The sequence below is a fragment of the Cibotium barometz genome, chromosome 4 (assembly GCF_041138505.1).
Source record: "Cibotium barometz isolate CiBa-2024 chromosome 4, ASM4113850v1, whole genome shotgun sequence".
NCBI lineage: Eukaryota > Viridiplantae > Streptophyta > Polypodiopsida > Cyatheales > Cibotiaceae > Cibotium > Cibotium barometz.
Window position 1 is genome coordinate 44,254,121 of NC_141049.1, and position 23,637 is coordinate 44,277,757.

Here is a 23,637-nt window from a genome sequence, read left to right on the forward strand (position 1 = left end):
TTATCATATAATGTTTACATCTCCTCTTATCACATTCACATCATCTAATCACATCGCATCCATTTACATCCCGTCACATTTATTTACATTCATTCGGCTCTACATCACATCTTATCACATCCACTTTTAGTACTGTTTCCTACTTTCGATACCGATGGGGCTTTTCTAAGTTTCTGCCAAAATTGCTTGGCCTAGTTAAAGGTACTTTTTCTCGATGGATATTTTCATATTCTTTCTCAAATTTCTCAAGTGAAATATATTCAATATTCTTCTCTTTGATGAGTAAAAGATTCATGGGATTTACAAAAATCAATTCTACCCATATTTTCCAATAAAATTAATAATGCTCAAAATTCTACTTTTGATAAATACTGCCAAAAATTCCTCTTTTTCCATTTAATTTCTTGGATCTCAATTATAAATGTCTAGAGAGAGGTAATCCAAAATTGAGATATTTTTTGATATAAAAATCCTCCCAGTGTCTAAAATGGTTTCCCCTGAAACAGAAATTCAAAAAGAACTTTCCAATGTGCATTTGGAATTAATTGAAAGGAAGTATAAAGGACCTTAGCCTAAGGGTCTAGATTTTCAAAAAAATTTGGATTATGGTCCAATTTAGGTTCCTATGGGCCAATAGGATCAATCCAAGTGTGGGGAGGGGATAAATCCAATTTATAAAAGATAAACCCCCCAAAAATGAGTAAATGCTCACATAAGACGAAGAGTTGACTAAGGACAAGGTTTATTAGTAAAAAACTATGAGTATTACTAAAAAATGAGATATTTTGGGTATAATGATTAAATTTTGACACCGTGATGCCCCCGTAGCCCGGTGCCGTGCCGTGACGCCCCCGCAGCCCCCCCCCCCCCGCATAGGCCTTGCAACTAGTACATGAGTTGGTTAATAATGCATAATAGTACTGACATAAATTAATTCACCACCATCATCATCAATACCCCTCCCTCCCTCCCTCCCTCCCTCCCTCCCTCTCTCTCTCTCTCTCTCTCTCTCTCTCTCTCTCTCTCTCTCTCTCTCTCTCTCTCTCTCCACTATAACATTAATGAGAGAAAATAGTAGAGAAATAAAGTGTGTCATTCTAATCAAGTATTTATATATTAGCTTTACATAAATGATTGTGTACATACATGTATTAGCTCATCGCACTTGCGACATAGGAAAAGAAGAGAAGATATTAATACTTGTCATAGCCTATAACTCTCTTTCTCCTCCAGTATGTGTCACAACTTTCATACCTAGACCAGAAGGGAGTTTTATTGAAAATTGATATAGAAAACGATGAATCTTTCATAGAAAACCATGATCCAATGGAGCTCAAGAATTGAGCATGACACACTAGATTGCACTCGAGCTAATGCAATGGTGACCTAGATTTGTTGGAATGCACATACGATCCATGGTCCCGACTCTCACAAAATAATCAATGACCACATCCTTGTTGTTTGTGCACATGGTAACAAGGACATTGCATACAAGATTATTAGGACATTATAAGTTTGCTGTAAGATGGGGAAAACATAAAAAAAAATCAATTGGCACGTATGTGTGAAAGTTTTGATACCTTTTTATGCCTCCTCACACAATGGTGTCTGGAATCCATGTTTCATCAAGAGAAGCACCTTGCCACCCTCCTTCTGCAGTTTCCCACATAAAGTTCACAAATGGGTTGTGTGTGTCACCTTTGCATAATCCATATGCCATCTCATGTTCTATAGTAGGGGAGCACCTACCCACACATGGAAAAAAACACATGATAAGCTGTGTAACCTATAAACATGGAAACAATGATAAGCTGTGTAACCTATAAACATGATAAGCTGTGTAACCTATAAACATGATAAGCTGTGTAACCTATAAACATGGAAACAATGATTACTTGTCAATAACATGTCTTTGAGAAGCAAGATGCAAATCATGAATTATTGATTAGATGTTACATTTGCAGCTTCTCAAGGGATCCAACATAGGTTTTTTGAAAGTTATACCCTTCTCTTGAATAATCAACATGAGGGTATGGAGCCTCAAAAATCTAGCAGACTTTGTATGCTCAATGACATGGTGGACTTGCTCTATTACACATGTCACAAAGAACCCTCCCTCTACAAGGCACCTCTAGGCCATAGCCACATGATTGCCCGCAAACAAGTCGACGCTGCTGGCACTTGTTGATGTGTGTGTGTGGAAAAGGAAGCAAGGAGTTTGGAAGATTCACCCACACCAAAGTGCACCTCGCCCGAAGCTTTCCTTCATCTTCTGGTCTTCCAAAAGGTGGGACTCAATATAGGAAGCCCTAGATATCTAGGAGTGTTTGATCGACAAAGCTACCTCCCATACAACCCCTACAATTGTGCATATGTAGCCACACAAAGGTAAGTGCCTAGGAATGATCGATGATGTTGTTGTGCAAGATTCAAAGAATTAGAAACATGAAAATGGAAGCATATTGTAATATAGACTCTCCTTGTCAAAAATCTTCTTGATAGACATGTGTACATGATGGAGGGAGGTCTAAGTCAAAGGGGTTTCCTCCATCATCATAGATCATTTGGACAACATCTTTATTTACCCCTGGTTAGTGTTTAGAAAATTTTGATGGGCATGGATGTGGACGACCATCAGACATGTCATAGCCATCATCCTCATTGTCCTCCTTTAAACCCTTGCCCTTCTTTTATTCCTTGCCTTATGTTGGACCCTTCACCTTTTTTGGTCTTGCAGATTCTAGTAGCTTCCCCGAGCCCTATGTAGGCTCATCTGGCTTCTCTCCTTTCTTCCCCTTTCCTTCAGACCTTGGTCCTTTTGTCTTGTCCTCTACACCAACATGACACTATGATGAAGAGGACTTTGGTGTGGATCATACATGATCTTTGCATAGGAAAAATGTACTCCATGAATAGACACATGCTAACCACCAAGTTGGATAGTCAGACACAAGTTAAAGAATCATATCTCCTTATGTTTGTTGACTTGTTAAACAGGAACTTGGAAAGGGATCCAGAAGATAACTGTATTATCCTCAAAAAGTGATCTAGAAGATAAAATGTATTACCTCAGCAACAAGAAGATACAAATTAGCTCACCACAAGAAGATACAAATTAGGATGTGTGTCCTAGTGATTCATGCCCTTAAAGTCGGGAGAGGAACTCAATTGACTGACTTCCATGCCCTCTTACCTCATTATATACATTGAGTACTTACTCGTCATATTCAAACATCTACCAAGGGCCCAACAAATAAGGGTTTGGTTGTTATGGACTACCACAACTCCAAGAGGGAAATCAATGCATTCACCTAAAGGATGAGAAATAGATCACAACTGTCGTAGGGCACTTACCAATGCTTTGAACTTGAGTCCCTTGAGGCCTCCAAGATCACTTGTTAAGCTCCAACCTCCAAGCTCCACCTCCACGCTGTCACCATAGAGTTGCTCGCACTGTCGCATAAGACAATCACTCTCTCACTCTCCACACAAGTATGAATCATACAACATAGAAGAGGAACAAGGCTAGAATGCTCTCTCTCTCTCTCAATCTCTCTCAAGACACAAGGAACAGCTCTCTATAGCACAAAGGGGATTGTGTCTTTTCATTATGAGAAAATACCTTACATACATTTGGCCCTTATCCACACTTGGGCACCCACCAAAACTTACTTCACTAGACGTTGGGTGGCCAATATCTTATAATGTAAAACTTTTATAGTGCCGTTTCATGACACTTATTAATGTCCTCAATTGGAGGATCGTGTTTGTTAATCCAAAATGGGATTAACATCCCCCCTTCCTAATGTAGGTTCTGTCTGTAGAACCTATAATCGAGGTCTAAAGACCTGGTCACTGAACTCATGTCGATAGAAAATTTTTCTTGACTAGAGCTTTCTGAGTGTGCGTCAGAACGTTGAGTGGGATCGCTAAAATCCTGTATCCACCATGTCTTCAAATGTTACATGCATGTAGCTCGGAAGACATCTTAGACGATGGTAGTAGAGCATCATGCCCCGGATGGCCCTTGGTTCATGTTGAACTTCAATTGCTTAGCTTCATAGCCATCGTAGGGCTCCTTGGGTTGATCAATCACCACCACCAACAATTTTAAAAATCTAACGCTAGCCACAATTGTTGGGTCTAGAATTCTTTGCCATGCCCGTATCCATGTAAGCATTCGCTGTCTTTGCTCCTATATGTTTGCAAATGTTGCTGGCATGAAGATTGGGAAGTTGTAGAGCAAACATGTGAGTCACGCCTTTTGGCTTCCTAAAACTCTAGCGGTGTCCATCCTCTCTTAAACTGGCATGTATAAAGGATCAACCCACTGTGCTAGTGGCGCGCCCATATAGACCTGGCTATATTCTGGAATTATCAGGTACTCCTTTTGCCAATCTGGTTGTATGCCAAAATCCTCCAATTTGGGTTGTCCTTCATCAACTCTACGGGCAGGAGTTGCAAAGCATCCTGTAAGTAGTATGAGCTCTTCTGTGATGATGAGGAGTTGTTCTGTAGTGCCATCAGCCTTGGTGATAGTTCCCCTTTTGGTGCCCTTATCGTAGGTCGTCTTGAGGTATTCGGCACACAGAGTACTGTGTGTCGATATTTCTTGGTAGTATCTATGCCATTTTTCCCAAGCCAACCTTGTCCACCTTCACTTTGACTTCAGCCTCTTCTAGAATTTGGAGGCATTCCGGGCTGTGGTAATGTAGGACTATCTTTCCATGGGGGCTGTGAGGGCTTCTTTGCTAATGATGGCCCCATAGAAGGCCTGGGCATAAGGGCCCAAAAAATTCAACTTCAGGACACGCACTGGCCTCTTTTTTTGACTTGCTGGGGCTCCAGTGGTGCTGGCTTGAGTTGCAACTAGGGTCTCGAGAGCTTCCGACTCTGAGGTCGACATCTGTACATGAACAACACATCAGTCTTCCGACTGTGGGGGTTAATACCATCTTTTCTTTTCTTTTTCTTTTTCGTTTTGTTAATGGGTAATTGGTTAGTTGAATTGAGGAGTGTGTTAGTGGTGCAGGAGAAATCATAGGTTGTGTTAATAGACAAGTGAAGGTTGTGGTGTGAAGGTGTAGGTTTAGAGTGGTTTCGTGAGAACCTGTAGGCCATGAAGTTAGGTTCCGTGAAATAGTGAGGTTCCGTGAAGTGGTTAGGTTTCATGAAACACTAAGGTTTCGTGAAACAGCGAGGTTCCGGTGAAGTGGTTAGGTTTTGTGAAACACTAAGGTTCCATGAAATGGTTAGGTTTTCATGAACCATTGAGGTTCCGTGAAACAGTGAAGTTCCGTGAAGTGGTTAGGTTTTGTGAAATACTGAGGTTCCGTGAACCAGCTAGATTTCATGAAACACTGAGATTCCATGAACCATTGAGGTTCCATGAAACAGTGAAGTTTCGTGAAGTGGTTGGGGTTGGTGAAACACTGAGGTTCCGTGAGAACCGGTTAGGTTTCGTGAAACGTTGAGGTTTTGTGAACCATTGAGGTTTCGTGAAGTGGTTAGGTTTTGTGAACCATTGAGGTTCCGTGAACCGTTAAGGTTCTGTGTGAAGTGGTTAGGTTTTGTGAACCGTTGAGGTTCTGTGAAACACTAAGGTTCCGTGAAACACTGAGGTTCCATGAAGTGGTTAGGTTTCATGAAACACTGAGGTTCCAAGAAACACTGAGGTTCCGTGAACTGTTGAGGTTCCGTGAAATAATGAGGTTCCGTGAAACACTGAGGTTCCATGAAGTGGTTAGGTTTCGTGAAACTGTAGGTTCAGGAACCTAAGGTTCTGTGAAACCACAGGGTGATCATATCGTGAATCTTTAGTGAAGGTGCCGTTTGTTATGAGGGTTTTCATTTTTGCTTTCATTGTTAAGATGCCAGCTGTGCTTAATCCATGTGAGGATACCGTGAAGAAAATTTTAGAATAATTATGATGTATTTACAGTAAGCATTGTCGACAAGATTTTGATCAATCATGAAGATAAAATAATACAAGAAGAAAAAGAAAAGAAAAGAAAAGGCAAATGATCAAGCTCCCACCTCGATAGGAGACAGTCAATTAATCCCAAAATCTGGGATGGAAGATGCACAGCCGATCAGTAGCGGAAGCGACACACAATCGGAAAGCAAAGGTCACATGATGCAAAATTACGAAAGAGGAAAGAAATTTAATTTTATAACACAGCCGCCGAACAGGGCGACTGCCTTAATGATGGATGTAGGATCTGTTGAGGATGTTGCGAGTTCTAGCAGCTCTACTGTTGCTACTGTTTTACCCACTGCTGTGAACAAGCTCGTTTGGGATGGTAAAGATGCGCAGGCTCATGTCTTGATTGCAGTTTCTGTCAAACGTAACATCACCCCACATATTCGTTTAGCTAAAATAGCAAAACAGGCTTGGGATATTCTAGCTGGTTTGTATGCAGGTCGTAACGAGGCAAAAATCTCTTACCTGCGTAAAGAGCTAGAATTGAAGATTATGCAGGAAGATGATGACATGAATGTTTTTCTTGCTAAATTAAAGATCTCAAAGAACAGTTGATTTTTGCAGGTGAGATTATTCCTGATCATTCTCTTGTGCAGACTGTTCTTGATGCTTTACCTGAGACATATCAAACTTTTGCTTCCACGTTGAGACTTCTTACTGAGGACAGACCTGATGCTGTCAAGTATGATACTTTAGTCAACAAGCTCTTACAAGAAGCACAGTCCAGGCAAAACAGGGCCAGGCAGCGTGCAGTTGATCAAGCATTTATTACTGCCCAGTAGCAGAGAAGAAGTGGTAAGGCAGCCCCTTCCACTGTTTCTTCTCCTATTAGTAGGTCTGTAACTTCTTCTCCTTCCATAGGTAGCAACAATAAGTCTGAGAAGGCTCTTGATAAAGGCAAGAAAAAGATCAGGTGCAACTATTATAAGGCAAATGATCATGTCATTAAGAATTGCCCTAAGCTAAAGGCTAAAGAGGCAAAGAAGAAAGAGTCAAATGCAGCCACAATAGCGGATGCTTCTACAAATGCAGATTCTGCAAATGTTGTGCAGGATACAAAATGGGCGTTTAGCATGTATTGCCAGTATGACCCATCTATACATGATGCATGTTTGGCAATTTTTGTTGACTCTAATGTATGGTATTTTGACAGTGGTGCTACAAAGCACATTACCTCGCATCGTGATATGTTCACTCTGTCTCTAATGGGAATACTGTCACATGTGCCAATAATGCTTCTTACCCAGTGAAGGGCATTGGTAAAATTATGCTTACTGCTACAAATGGCAGCGCTTTCACACTTTTAGATGCTTTGTATGTGCCAAGGATAAAGAAGAATCTATTGTCTGTCTCTGCGCTTGCTAGACTTGGACTTGTAGTCAAATTTGTGGATGATAGATGTACTGTTCATGATTTGACTTCTGGTGATACGATTATTGCATCTGGCACCTTGTTTCGTGGGCTGTATAGGCTCAATTCTTATGACAAGTGTGTGGAAGATTCAGCAAATGCAGTTTATGATGAAAAGGCAGTTTGAGATGCAAAACTATGGCATGCTCGTTTTGGTCATCTGAACTTTGCTAGTTTGCTGCGTTTGCAGAAATTTGATATGGTTGCTTCATTGCCCCCTCTTGAGGCACCATTGAAACATGTTTGTGAAGGCTGTATTTTGGGCAAAATGCAGCGTTCTGTGTTTCCAAAGGATGGTTCTGTGCGGGCCACTCGCAAATTGTAACTTGTACATAGTGATGTATGTGGGCCTATGCAAACTCCTATTTGGTAAACACTTGTACTTCGTGACTTTCATTGATGATTACTCAAGGCATGCATGGGTATATCCACTGAAGGCAAAGTCTGAAGTGTTTTCGTGCTTCAAACAGTTTTTTCTTATGGTTGAAAATGTATCCAATTGTACTGTGGGCACCCTTCGTTCTGATCGAGGGGGGGAGTACTTGTCTAAAGAGTTTGATGCATTTCTGGCTAGTCGTGGGATAAAACACCAATGTACAGTGCCATATACCCCTCAGCAAAATGGTATTGCTGAGAGGAAAAACAGGTCACTTATGGAGATGGCACGATGTATGGTCAAGAGCCAAGCTTTGCCACATGCGTTTTGGCTTGAGGCTGTCATGTGTGTTGCATATGTACTCAACAGGTGTCCCACTAAGGCCTTGCAGTCTATTACTCCATATGAAGCTTGGCATGGCAGGAAGCCTTCTATTGGTCACTTACGTGTCTTTGGTTGCTTGGCCTATGCTTTAGTGCCTGTGCAACAACGCAGAAAATTGGATGATAAGGCTGTCAAATGCATTTTTGTTGGTTACAGTGCTGAGAGCAAGGGTTACAGATTGTATCATCCGCAGTCAAAGTGTATCTTGATTAGTCGAGATGTTGTTTTTGTGGAAGATGCTGTGCAGCCTTTGTTATCATGTACCAAAGAGACAGGTGTGAGCTCACGGGATGTATTTGATACATTGTTGCCTCTCTTTACAGGTGGGAATTCAAATGTAAGTCCTAATGAGGCAAATATTCAGCCTATGCAGATTTCAAACGACATCATAGATCAGCCTATTTCTGATGCAGATTTACAGGATGTAATTCATGAGGATAGGGCTGAAAATGAGCAGGCTAGAGGTATGCCTAAATGGCTGGTGCAAACCTTACGTGATAGTAACATTGATGCACCTATGACTAGTCGTACTCGTTTAGGTTTTCAGCATGCCTCTTATGCATCAGATTGTTATGCTTTGGCTGTGTCTAGTATGTGTGAAGAGGAAGAACCTCTTTCATTTGATGAGGCACAAAATTCAAAAAATTGGTTGGCTGCAATGCAAAGTGAATATGATGCTATAATGAAGAATGGTACATGGTCTTTGTGTGATTTGCCTATTGGTGGTAAAAAGGCCATTGGATGTAAGTGGGTTTTTAAGTTGAAACGAAAGCCAGATGGCAGTGTTGATCGCTATAAGGCTAGACTTGTTGCAAAGGGTTATGCTCAAGGAAAGGGCATTGATTTTGATGAGACCTTTGCTCCCACTTGTCGTATGACTACCATTCGTAGCATTTGTGCATTGGCAGCTCATAATGGTTGGAATGTACATCAGTTGGACATAAAGACTGCGTTCTTGAATGGAGATTTGCATGAGGAGGTGTATGTATCGCAGCCTCGTGGTTTTGTTCAAAGAGGGCAGGAAAACAAAGTGTGCAGGTTGAAAAAGGCTTTATATGGTTTAAAGCAAGCTCCACGAGCTTGGTATGAAAAGATACATGCATATTTGACTGCACATGGTTTTCAGAATAGTCCAACAGAAAGCACTTTATATGTTAAATGTGTGGATGATGTACATCTAATCATTGCTCTCTATGTCGATGACATGCTGCTCACAGGACCAAATGAAAGTCATATTGCTGATTTTAAGGCTGATTTGAATGCCTCTTTTGAAATGTCAGATTTGGGGCATTTGCATCATTATTTGGGGATACAATTTAAGCAGTGTGATGGAGGTATTGCTTTGTGTCAGACAAAGTATATTGAGACATTGTTGAGGAGATTTGGCCTTGAAGACTGCAAGCCTATTGCTACTCCAATGGAGACAGGTTTAAAGTTGAGTCTTCATGATACTGGAGATCACTTTGATGTCACACTCTATCAGACAGCTATTGGTTGCCTCATTTATGTATGCATTACGAGGCCGGACATTCAGTTTGCAGTCTCACAGGTGAGCAGGTTTATGCATAGCCCAGGGTCTCAGCATTGGAAGGCAGCTAAACGCATCTTTCGCTACTTGAGTGGCACCATACATCTTGGGTTGTTTTATCCCAAGGGGGGATCGTTGCCGCCAGATTTACATGCTTTTTCGGACTCAGATTGGGCTGGTTGCTATGACACAAGAGTGTCCACAAGTGGTTTTTGTTTCATGCTCGGTAGCTCATGCATATCTTGGTTGAGCAAGAAGCAACCTACTGTGGCCACTTCTAGTTGTGAAGCTGAGTACAGGGCAGCTTTCACAACTACGGTTGAGTGTGTGGCTCAGACGGCTTATGGGCTGACTTGGGTGTTGGACAGGAGTCTGCCACCTCTATCTTCACTGACAGTCAGAGCACATTGGCAGTTGCGAGAAACCTAGTTTTTCATGCTCGCACAAAGCACATTGAGATGCATTATCACTATGTCAGGGAGAGACTCTCAGCAGGAGAGATCAGCTTGGGCTATATGCCAACACAGGACAACCTCGCCGATCTTCTCACAAAGGCGCTTCCTCGTGAGAAGTTCGAAGCTTTCCACAAAGCTTTGGGCTTGCTCCCCTTTGTGGATTGATCTACTTCGGGAATGGCACTCCCCTATACATGAGTGCCAGCTCTCGTTCACACCATCACTCCCAGGGGGGGATTTGTTGCCATATATATAGGCAGTGATGTGTGTGAACACACTTAGGACCGTTGGGGCACTTTTTCCCTCTTTAGGAGGTTTTTTCTCTCGGCTTGTATATACGCCCATCATTCTAGGGCTAACTTATCTTTTGTACATTGACACAATCTAATACATTGTGTGTTGTGTGCATTCTTGCTTCTTCTTCTCCAAGCTTTGTGTGCTTCGGCATAATTCAAACGCGCTTCAGGCCACCCTATTTTTTACTTTGTAAAATTTTCATAGTCACTCTGTGAAGTGTTGCTTTTGATTGTGTCTCGAAAGATGTAGCTAAACCAAGAGTTGCGTAATGTGACCAGAGGAAAACCGAGTATAAACGATTATTCGGTGAAGGTTAAAGAACTTACAAATGCCCTTGTTTCTATTGAATCACCAATAGATGATGATGATATGGTTTTGGTGACCTTGAATGGTCTTTGTAAGGAATATAGCAAGTTTCAGACCTCCACTAGAGTTTGACAGAACTTTCCTGATTCTCAAGAACTGATTGCTCGTCTCATCCATGAGGAGATGAATATTGGGGGAAGTTCATCCTCTAGAAATTCAAATGAGTAAGTCTTCTACTCAGATACAGGTAGAGGAACAGAGAGATCATCATCTCCAAAATAACACTTGGTATTTGTGTTATGGTAAAAAGGACATTGGTACGAAGTGGGTTTATAACCTTAAGTGTAAACGTCGACCCCACTAAAGGTAAGGCTTATTGCAAAGGGTTATGCTCAGGAGAAGGGCATAGACTATGATGAGACCTTTCCACCCACATCTCGTAGGACTATAATCAAGTGTATTATTGTGTTGGTAAGGCATCATGGTGGAAATGTACATGTGTTGGATATCAAGATTTCCTTCTTGAATGGTGATTTACATGAGGAGCTTTATCTTTATGTATCTCAGCCTCCTGGTTTTGTTCAAAAGGGACAAGAGTCTAAAGTATACATGTTAATAAAATCTTTATATGGTCTTAAGCAAAGCATGGCATGAGAAGATAAATGTATACTTGGGAGAAGAGTCTAAAGTATACATGTGAAGAAAATCTTCATGTAGCCTTCAGTAGAGCATGGTATGAGAAGATAAATGTATACTTGGTTGCAAATGGTTTTTATAACAGTCCAACTGAGAGTACTCTCTATGTAAAGAGGAGTAAAGATTGTTTATTTGTCACCATTTTATACATTGATGACATGCTCCTCATATGCCCTAAGGAGAAGAAGATTTTAGCCTTCAAGGTTGAATTGTGTGTGTCATTTGAGATGACAAATTTGGGCTCATTGCATTATTATTTGGGTATACAATTTATGCAATGTGTTGATGGTATTGTGACGTTGCAATCATTACAAAGACTGTTTACACGATTTTGAAGACTATAAGCCTATGCTACACTAGTAGAGACGGGTCTTATGCTCAATCTCTAAGATGCAAGTGAACCATTTGATGCATCACTTTATCAGCATTAGGTTGTTGGGTGCCTTATCTATCTATGCAATACGAGGCCAGACATTATGTTTGGGGTCTCCCACTATAGCAAGTTTATACACAATCCTAGAAGTAAGCATTGGCTGCCAAGCGAGTATTCCGATACTTATAAGGCACTTAGTCCCTTGGGCTATTCTATTCTAAGGGGGGTGATATTAAGTTGTGTACTTTCATTAGTGATTTTCATTGGATTGAGCTGAATGATTTCAATAGTGATTTTCGTTGGATTGAGCTGCATGATTTTCATTGGATTGAGCTGCATGATTTCAATAGTGATTCTAACTGGATTGGATGTTATGACACATAAGTGTCCGCTAGTGGCTTTTTCTTTTATCTTAGTGATTTATGTATATCACAGCTTAGCAAGAAGCTACTATAAGAAATGGTGTACTTCGAGCTATGAAGCTAAGTACAAGGAAGATTTTATGAGTGTGTAGGGCTCAGATGCCTTTGGCAGATCTTGGTGTTGGACACAGTAGTCCCCCACCTCCATCTTCACCGACAGCCAAAGTGCATTGGCCATTACGAGAAACTTAGTGTTTCATGCTCGCACAACACATTGAGGTATATTATCATTATGTCAAGGAGAGACTCATTGCAGGAGAGATTAACCTGGCTCATGTCTTTGCACGCAATAATGTGTCTAATATGTTTACAAAGGCTCTCATGAAAGAAGCTTTGGGCTTATTACCATTTGGGGATTGATCAACCATATGATCCATGTACATGTTCACATCATCACTACATGAGAGATTTGTAGCCATTTATATGGTAGTGATCTGTGGATGTAGGCTAATGGTGAGTCAAGGACACTTTTTCCCTCTTTAAAAGGTTTTTTCCCTAAGCATGTGTACACAATCTTATGAGTAAGTGGCCTTATCATGTCACTTCACTTATACTTCACTCATCTCGGCAATCTAGTTTGAGTGTTGTGCTTCTCTTTATCTCTACTTGCTTGCTGCATGTGTGTGTGTGTGTGTGTGTGTGTGTGTGTTGCTATCTTAGTCTCCACTCCAATAGTGTTCTGTGAAGACTAAGCAAATATCCATGATGCATGTATGGATTCCAACCATGGGAGTGCATTATGACAAGGCCATTTTAATTTTTAGAGGAGCCCCTAGACCTATCACCCTAGATGCACTACCCGTATCTGTGCACGGACAGTCCCTTAGTCATAGACACTACATTGGGAGACCTTTGGTATCCCATTACCCATGCAAACTCTTTTTTGGAGACAATTGGGAGATCCAATCGGGAGACACATCTCAATGTTCTGGTTCCTCAAGCACTGTTGACTCCTTCCCCCACCCCCTTCCCTCACTTTCAAGCTTGAAGCTCCATAGTTTGTAAGTGTTAAAAAAGCCTGTATTTTATCATACAATATCCCAAAATTTCATATCATTTCCCATACCATACAGTATCGTATTTTCGTACTGCGACAACTATGGTTGACAGGTCCACACTTCATTGAAAGAGACTAGACAATACATATGATTTGGACCAGTTTTTTAAAACACATGCATAGTTTATGGCATGGGCACCGAACCGATGGACACATTACCTTGCATGTAACACACATGGACACTCCCAAACTGGATGCTCATAATCTTGTTTAGTTAATCTTTATTGGAACTATGACCATTGGCGAGACCTAGGCACACACGAACCACTTTACATTTTGAAATAAGTTGACTACTACCATTGTAAGGTTTTGTGATTACCATGTGGCTAAGCCATTGTGATAACAAAATCTTATATTACTCCTTTAATGAGGACATACTCTTGGCTACACAGAAACCACTTAACTTCTTGAAACAAGCTTATTGGATTCACCACAAGCTTTACTTAAGCACCTATAAGTTGGCCAACCATGAGGACAAACTAATGCCACCACCCCCTTGTGCTGGCTTATTCTTGCTGTGCTTGAATGTTCTTTTATTAAAGAAATGAGCACTACTCTATTTAATTAGTAGTAGGTTTGTTCATGTTTTTCCTGATCCCGTTAAGGATCTTGAATCTTTCCCATGTTGTCTGGAGTAAACCTGAAGACAATCTGGCTGCCAAGGATGCAACCTCAACCATGAACCAGAACACCATCCCCCTTCCCTTCTGTCCAGCATACCTTTGAAAGGTAAGGGAGTGAAGCCATGAACCGCTGTAAGTGAATGCTTTACATCCAGCCTGTGGTACCACAGTGACAAAAAGCAGTGATGCATACACAATACACAACTCTCTATCCAGGGACGTTTTGTAGCAGCCTTGCTTATGCAGTCGTTGGCATTAAAGTCTCCATGCCCACTACTAGAGTTTGTTTCCACCTCCATGTGAAGTTCTTGTTTGACACTCCATCAGCCTCACCTTCATTCAGCAGAATTTGAATAAAATGGGATTGGATACTTCCGTTGCACTACCATCACAAATAGTCCCCACAAGCACACTGCCCTCCTCAAAAACATGTATGCAGTTTGCACCCCTCATCACAACAATCCTTCCCTGCTCTATCTTTGATAGGAGTGCCATAGTTGAATGGCTTTCATCACAAAACCCGAGGGTTTCGACAGCCCTTATGGATATCCTTTTGGGCGTATTAATTAAGGCATACATGATAGCCAATTTATCATTGTGCCTGCACAACACACCATATTTTGCATCATTGAAAATGTCCAGAAAAACCGAGTGAAAACCTGGAATTTAACCTTCATTATTTTAGGCAGAAGATCCTCGAGCATTGCATCATTGTTTTTTCTTTGGGAATGCCTTTTATCCCCCCAACCAAAAAGGACTGCACAAGTCCCCACCTGTATGTCCACCATCTGTGCCCTTCTGACTCTTCCATGCTTGTTTTTCCACTCGCATTGCCTCGACCTTGTAAGCCTCCTCCTGCATGGCAGCATCAGCATAGATGTTAGACATGCAGACATAAGCTGCAGTGTCCATTTCATCCAATCGCACTGCATGTTCAAATGCCTGTCTTCCAAGCTCCACATCGCCCCACTTCTGACAAGCCCCCAACACAGTATGCCACACCAAAATACCCGGATGGTATGGCATATTTGTGACCAATGCTATAGCCTTGTCTATATGACCAGTGCGGCCAAGGAGATCGATCATGCAAGTGTAATGCTCAAGAGTTGGGATGAAGTCGTTACTGATGGCCTCAAAGTACATCTGACCCTTATCCACTAGACCTACATGACTACATGCACTAAGAACACTGAGGAATGTAACAAAATTTGGATTTATATTTTCTCCAACCATTCTGTCAAAGATGCAGAAAACATTTTCACTCTCTCCAAGCTGGGCGTATCCTGCAATTAGTGATGTCCAGGAGACCACGCTTCGAACTGCAAGCTTGTCAAACACTTCTTGTGCTTCTGCAAGCGAGCTGCATTTAGCATACATATCTACCAAGGTGTTGCCAATAAGAAGCTCTCTTTCCAGCCCCTTTCTGGAAATCTCAGCATGTATTTCTCGTCCCTTGACTATGGCTCCTATGCTGCCACAAGCTTTCAAGCTGCCAAGAAATGTGACAGCAACCGGAGAGATGCCCTCATGTTGCATTTGTTCGAAATAGTTTAGTGCCTCCTCAGCATGCCCATGTTCCACATATCCTGCAATAAGTGCAGTCCATGAGACTACAGTTCGAGCTGCAAGTTTGTCAAATACTTCTTGTGCTTCTGCAAGCGAGCCACATTTAGCATACATATCGACCAACGTGTTGCAAACAAGGAGCTCTCTTTCTAAACCTTTTCTGGCAATCTCAGCATGTTTTTCTTGTCCCTTGACTGTCGCTCTTATGCTGCCACAAGCTTTCAAGCTGCAGACAAGTGTGACAGCATCGGGAGACAGGCCCTCATGTTGCATCTGTTCACAACAATCGAGTGCTTCTTCACCAAATCCATGCTCTGCATATCCTGAGATTAGAGCATTCCACGAGACCACATCTCGAACTGGAAGCTTGTCAAACACCTCCTGAGCTTTTCCAAGGGAGCCACTTTTAGCATACATGTCAAGCAAGGTGCAGCCAACAAAAATATCTCTTTGCAGCAATCCTTTTCTGGCAATCTTAGCATGTATTTCTCTTCCCTTGAGTGTGGCCCCAAGGCTGCCACAAGCTTTCAAGCTGAAAACAAACGTAACTGCATCAGGGGAGACGCCATTCTGTTGCATCTGTTCAAAACATTGGAGTGCCTCCTTACCATGCTCATGTTCTGCATATCCTGCAATCAGTGAAGTCCACGCGACCACGTCTTGAACTGGAAGCCTGTCAAGCACTTCTTGTGCTTCTGCAAGTGAACCACATTTCGCATACATATCGACCAAGGTGTTGCCAATTAGAAGCTCTCTTTCCCAACCTTTTTTGGCAATCTCAGCATGTATTTTCCGTCCCTTGACCGTGGCTCCTGTGCTGCTGCAGGCTTTCAAGATGCAAACAAATGTGACCACATCTGGACAGACGTCCTCATGTTGCATCCATTCAAAACGATCAAGTGCTTCCTCACCATGCCAGTGTTCCACATATCCTGTGATCAGTGCATTCCACAAGACCACATCTCGAACCCGGAGCTTGTCAAACACTTCTTGTGCTTTTGCAAGGGAGCCACATTTGGCATACATATCGACTAAGGCGCTTCCAATGAAAACATTCATTTCTAGCAAACCCTTTTTGGCAACCTCAACATGTATTTTGTGGCCTGCTTCCAGATCTTTCAGCTTAGTGCAAGCCTTCACCAATGCCAAAAAAGTATATCCATTAGAATATAGAGAATCATCTTCCTGCATTTTCTTGTACAGGTTTAGAGCATGCCGTGACTCCCCGTTTTTAACATAACCTGTGATGAGGGACATCCACGAGCACTCATCCCGACACACCAGCATGTGAAAGACCTGCTGTGCATGGCACATGCTTCCAACATCCACCAGCATGCAGACGAGATAGTTTCCGAGTGATGCATGAGCTTCGAGCCCCTTTTCGCGGATGTAGGCATGCAAACGTAGTGCATGGGCTGGGTTTCTCTCCTTTCTGCACTTGTGCAAGATGACTGCAAAGTCCTCAACAGAAGGCAGAGGAGGCATTCCTTTTTCAACAAGAGAAAGGAGTGCCTCCTCTAGGCTAGCATCTCCCAACTGAGGTTCTTGTTTTCATGTGCCTTCATGGCACAAGGCTCTTCGGCGTCAACTAGTTGTCTTCAACCCAACTCGGGTTGTGGCGTACGTCCAATCATAGCGACTCACTGGTGTGTTTTTGCAAGAGATCTGGGGTCCTTGGGTCTGTCTGTAACACGCAAAGACCTCATCTCTAATCTGGGGGATCAGAGCACCTTCTTTCTCCGCAAAAATGAAAGGGAACGGCACACCCACACCCATTACTTTGTTCTTTCGGTTGTCCCGCCACTGCGAGGGATCCCTGACGTTCTCCTTCCATAAGCGCTCGCTAAGTGCTCTTGGTGTTGAGTTGCCCATCGCCTTCCGGTAAGAAGCCATAGCAGCTACCTACATAACTTTGCACGTGACCTTTTTGGCCTATTACACTGTGTGAGTGTGTTTTACTATGTTGAATAGAGCCCCAAGAAATGTACGTGCCAGGGAGGGGATCGAACTCAGGCCTTTTTGTGTACCCAAGCACTGTTGCCACCGGCAGCAAGTGCTATCTCGGCCACAACTTATCGCTCTTGTTAAAGCCCACACAAAAAATGCACGTGATTGATTTTAAACACATTAAGCTGATCATGCAATATTGTATAAAGCCCACACAAGAAATGCACGTGATTGATTTTAAACACATTAAGTTGATCATGCACTGAATAGCGATATCGTATTCTTCAAATAGTTCCTAGTTGTTCAGTGAAGAAAATTGTTAAAGTGATCCAACTTCGGAAGCTTCTTTAAGGCATGAGAATACACACTTCTTCTCACAAGATTGCAAGTGTGACTGAACACTTAGAGGAAAGAAGCCAAAGGCTTGGGGATATTAGGCTATGGCAATTGGCTAGGGGCTCAATGGTGTGTACGCACCAGAGCTAAGTGTGGACGAGCGACTACACATGGGTGCCCATCACCTAAGGTACTAAAGGGGTGGAACATTCTCCTTATGTCATGTTGATTGTTTATTTCCATGTCTCTTCTTCTAGCACCTGCAATACTTCATCATCTCTCTCCACTTTTAAGAGTTGTTAAGCGATGGTGTTTATTTCCATGTCTCTTCTTCTAGCACCTACAATACCTCATCATCTCTCTCCACTTTTGAGAGTTGTTAAGCGATGGCCTAAATACACGAAAATGTTGGGTGCTTAACACACTAGCCGCCAAGATGGTCGCAACATTGTGCAGAAGCTAAGACTATAGGCCAATTTAGAATTGAAGTTGGAAGCTTGAAATTTAAGAACTCCAAATTCCAAGTGGATTGTGATGCATCATAGATTAGCAATGTTGCCTCCTGTGTAACAACTACAAATTCAAATGAAGCTTTAGAGGAGATGCATGCATTTTATCTACCCCTATTCTATTGTGAGATTTCATGTCCATGTCCACTCCACATACACACTAGTTCTTTCATTTCATTTCATAACTAAAAGAGAATATGCATCTCTTTGTATTGTTAACCTTGAAGATGATGGCACAAACCTCTCTCACTTAACATCTACTGCACATTTACATTTTGATTTTGGCGCTTTCCACCATCATGGGGTTGATGGCAATCAAAAATTAGGGCCTTTAATACTAGAGGGCTAATGGAAAAATGATAACCACCATTGTGGCCTTGAAGGCTAATTTAATGTTTTCGTACATCAAATAAAGGGGGTGCACATGTCTTATGCTACCCAAAAAATTGGAAGGATGCTTTCCTTTCAAGTAAAATGTTTACTCAAATCTTATAGCGCTACTAGATTCACACAAAATTCTTGCTAATTTAAAAGGTCTAGTCATTCTTGCATGATGATGTCACATTATATCTAGAAGATATTACCTTCTAGGGTGTATTTTATGGTGAGGCTTTTTGGTTTTAAGGCGAGTTCTTTTTGGTTTTAAGGCGAGTGATTTCTCTCTCTACTCTTTCTTTCTCTCTTCTCTCAATTTACTACAATTTCATAGCAACTTTTTTTAAAGGACGCCATAGAAAGATGAAACTTCTATTATATTCCAAGGAAAATTATAAGAGTTTTTCATATTATGACAACCACCTAGGAGATGTTGAACACAAGCAACAATATAAGAAAGCATTTAAGACCTTATAATACTATTGGGCCTCAACTATCATCTTTGACTTCTCCTACTACCCCAAATTCACAATGAATGTGGCAACTTCTCCTCGAAGAGGAGCCTCTTTTTCCTCTTCAATAATGCCAAAGGCTCTCCACATCCCAATGGATGTTGCCGCTTTCACCTCTAGCATTATCTACAAGGTCTACAACCTTCTCTATTGTGAGCTTCTTGTAGAGCACGTGCACTTCTGATGTGGTTGTCCATGCCTCCCACCCAGAGGGCATCCAATCTTGGCTCTTTTTCTTTGAGGTGCATGAAAGATGCAAGAGCTTTAATTAAGATGCTTGCAAACATCATAGTATTGGAGGGATTGGTGAATAAAGCCATGAAAATAGAGTGTATACCCAACCTATGCTAATATAAAGAAATAAGGGGTGGGTGGGGTGGGGTGGGGTGGGATATATCCCTCAAATAAGAGTAGTGGTTAATGAAAAACTCTACTCTATTTATAGGTTACAGAAATATCATATAAAATAAATTTTGAAAGCATATAAAAATATCTAATGTCTATGATGATGACTTACAGCACACAAATACAACAACATAATCTCTCTCTCTCTCTCTCTCTCTCTCTCTCTCTCTCTCTCTCTATTGTTAACTCAATTAACTACAATGTCACAGCAACTTCAAGTAAAATGTTATATAGCACCGAGTTTAAGTGTACAAAAGTGCAACAAAATATGGTGAAAATCAATAATTTTTTGGCATTACGAGAGATGGATTTCATCAAAGAGGTTACCACGGTTGATAATGGAAGTAAGGTGGCTACATATGGGGAGCTCTACCAAATGGTGCACATGGAAACAACGACCTCCCTAGTTCAGGATGTTGTGCCCATGATAAGGCCATGATATGAGGAAGCATGGGGGACATATGAGTCGTTTACAGGTCGAAATGGGGCCTCCAAAATGGAACACCGGGTGGCCATGAGGAAGCACTCGACCTTGCTGGGCTCATGGTGGATAATGGGATAGGTGGAGGAAAGTGGTGGTAATCCCCACGTCCCTCTATTACTCCTGTCGAGCATAATTAGTGATGTCTCCCTTGAAATAATGTTGCCCTAAATCATCAGGATGGTGTAAAAGAGGTATTATATAAGAACCAAAGCACACCTTATCCCACCCCATGTTGATGCAATGTTGATGTAGTTCCTTGCATGCTTTAGCAAGGGTTCTAGTTATAGCAAATAAATCTAGAACAGCATCCTCTCAATTGGTGAGTGATGAACATCCCGAGTAACCACCTGCCATACACGCTTCTTTCATTTACAAGGCCATTGAATGTACAACAATACAAAAGACAATGAATATGGAAAGATTACACTACTTGAAAAGAATGGCAATGAAATAAATGTCATATATAAAGCTCTAGTCTTACCTTACAAAAGCCTCACTATGCTCAGCAACGTATCAAATGGGATTCTCATCTACATCCAATATGTATGGGTGGGTTCCCTCTCGCGGTTTAGGTTCTATGAAGATATCCTCATCACCTCAAAACCTAGATGATTAGCAACTACCTCGCCGCCCCACCTATCATACTTCAGGCGACTAGACATGGTGTGATAGGGGTGTGTAAAGATGGCAATGACCAAAAAAGAGACCTACGTGCACACACATATAACTACATTAGGGAATTCATGGCAGTTTACTTAAAATCTAAAATGACTACGATCCACTCTTTCACTCACCTCTTCTCATCCATCTTCTGACATGAGATACATGTATTGTGGAAGATACACGAACAAAGTCCTATGCAATGTTAATTGGAACTTTCAGCCTCTCGCACTGCAATCCCCAAGTGCTCTATACGTAAAGTACACACCATAGTGTCATCGGCATGTAGAAACTTTGCTACAAGTATAAAGGTTGATTCCACAAGCACCTCTCTAAACACATTCCATCGAGGAACTATATGCCTTGACTTGGAGAGAGCAAGATTCGTAGGAAAATGTGCCCACACCAAGCATAGGCCTCCAAGATTATCCTAGGCGTCCATGGTTCCCATCCTCGTCCTCAATGATCCCATGAATCATTGCAATAGTGTGAGATTCCTTGATTACCACAACATATAAGCTTTTTGCACTAGCCTTGACAAATAGGTTGAGTAATTGGCATGGGGAGAGATCATACCTATGTTTTCTCTTTCCTAATAGTGCAAGACGAAGGTGATCAATGTTGGAGTTTATACCCAAGTGGAGAGGGTCCACCACTTCTTAATTAAAGTTTGGATTTTGACAAGAAGAAGCATAAAATATTATTCCCAATGTTCTAATAATGCACTTGTGCTAAAACAAAAAGATGTTGAGTACACTTACTAAATACCAAAAGGTCTATGTCATCTTCCTTTGGACTCTCAGCCCCTTGCTTCACTCTCACCTCCTAGGATCATCTCTTCATTGCCCCCCGCATGGGACTCCCGCCGATCAACACTTTCATCATGGACATCATCATCGTGCTCCTTATCATCATCAAGGATGCTCTTCTCATCATCATCTTCCCCTTCCCACTCTTACCATGTCCTCTTTTGGGGCGTTTCTGTCATGGACTGTGATGATGGAGACATGACTATGGCCGGCTTCCTACCCTTCTCCTTGGGTTGTTGCTTAGTGGCCAGCTTCTTGCCCTTCTTTGCTTCTGCGTCCAACACATATAGAAACTATAAACTCCCAAGACAAACTTCAAAGTTCATATAGAAGAGTACATATCACATGTACCCCTCTTGCTTGGATTGTAACTGACCTCATTTGCATGTCTACTGGAATGAGTAGATAAGATGTGAATATTGCTAGAGAAAACGTTCAACCATCCACCTAGAATCTTCCATCATTGGATGGTTCTTGAAAGTCATAAGATACTTGGTTTATAGATTACATGTTTGTTAATAGATAACATACTACCTTACACACACAAAAGAGAGAAGAAGAGAAAGGTGCATGCAAGGGTCGAGTCCAGTGTGAATGGCACTTAGGCAACCCTATGAGGGTTAACTCCTCGATGTGAAGCCGATAGGGGCTCACTCCACACTCTCCTTATGTCACCCAAAGAGAGATCCAAAGCTAGGTAGTGAGCAAGAGGGAAGGAGCTATGGAGAGCTCAACCTCTACCTCATGCCAATCGTATGTAAATGGGGCATGGTAGATAGCAATGAGAAGGTAGAAGAGAAGAGAAGGGAGAGCACTAGCATTCCTACTCACATACACTCACAATCTAAGCAAGCAAGTCCACAACACAAGCAAGCAAGCAAGCAACCATAAACTCAAATGAGAGAGAGAGAGAGAGAGAGAGAGAGAGAGAGAGAGAGAGAGAAGGCAAAACTCAATTGAGACAAATGGGATTGTCCCTTTTCATATTTCATTAAATGTATTATATACATGAGCTCATATTTACAATGTTCGGCCGCCCAATTACAAATGGGGGCCCAAAACTAGTCTTCCTAGTTTTACTAGCTCTATGTACAAAATCCTCATGATTGGCATTACACATGCCGTAAGCTCGGTCACCCCATGTATCATTTACAATTAGCGCATTGCACAGTTACAAAAGGTGTAGTAGCCGTGCGAAGGTCATGTTAACCATGGTGGTTAACATACCCCCTCCTCCCTAAAGCAGGTTCGTCCCTCCTCGGAACTGGTCGGAGCTATCTATAGTAGATGGAATAGGTGCGGACGAAGTCCCATTGTGAGGTAGGAGTGGGAGGGGCACGATGAGGTAGGAGCGGGATGGTTTCATGTGGGGAACAACTCTAGCAAGGTGATGATGAGGTTGAAAAAGTGTATATTTGCGATCACCCGTTAGGTTGGGGACCTGGTCGTAGAGGCGGATAAAATCATGGAAACGATAGACCATAGATTTTTCGGTGCATGGATGTTGCACGGACAGGGGTGCGAACCACGGGAGTTGAAATGTAACTTCAGGTTTTTTTGCTGCTCTTCGCGGAATGTCTTTCAGGCCCACCATCGTTGAATGGGAATGTAGTTGGGGCTGATCCTCATTGCGCGTGGCACGTTACAGTAGACTTCGCAAATGAATGGTTTGTTGAGGAAAGGTTGCTGCCATGCTAGCTGCTTGCCCATGAGATTGAATGTTATGGGATGAGCATCGGCGGGTGGCCGATGGTAGCCGTCGTCTCATGAGTTCATGGTGGGTTTTCAGGTCGCCAGTTGGTGTGCTTCGCATGAAGGTATGGGTGAAGGAAGTGGATATCAAGGCGGTCAATGACATGGGTAATGGGTTAATCCAGGAGTTATCGACTGAGCAGGATGGCAATGTTTGCCTGCTCGAACTCTGTGTGTGGTCCAAAGGATCTTGCCAGTTCAGAGGGTTCAGCAGAGGGTCGACTTCCTTGCACTGACAACGGGATCTCTCCTTCTTTGAGTGGTGGGATAGTGGGTGGTGGCTAAGCCGGCGAACAAGGGTGGAGGGGTGGTTGATGATGAGGGTCATGTGGCGAGGACGACATCGAGAAAAGGTGGGGGTTTGGCAGACAT

The 23,637-nt window shown here is 42.2% G+C and overlaps 1 protein-coding gene across 1 annotated transcript in view; it reads right to left on the minus strand.

The window, feature by feature from the left end:
* LOC147639298 (pentatricopeptide repeat-containing protein At1g06140, mitochondrial-like) overlaps positions 1–16,961 on the minus strand; it is a 47,324-nt gene extending 30,363 nt beyond the window's left edge. The window contains exons 1-4 of the mRNA XM_086793868.1: positions 16,547–16,961; positions 14,659–16,408; positions 14,283–14,511; positions 14,008–14,066 (exon numbers count right to left, since the gene is read on the minus strand). Coding sequence (XP_086649994.1) covers positions 14,008–14,066; positions 14,283–14,511; positions 14,659–16,408; positions 16,547–16,961 — 2,453 coding nt within the window. The remainder of the gene's footprint in view (positions 1–14,007; positions 14,067–14,282; positions 14,512–14,658; positions 16,409–16,546) is intronic.
* Positions 16,962–23,637: the final 6,676 nt, after the last annotated feature.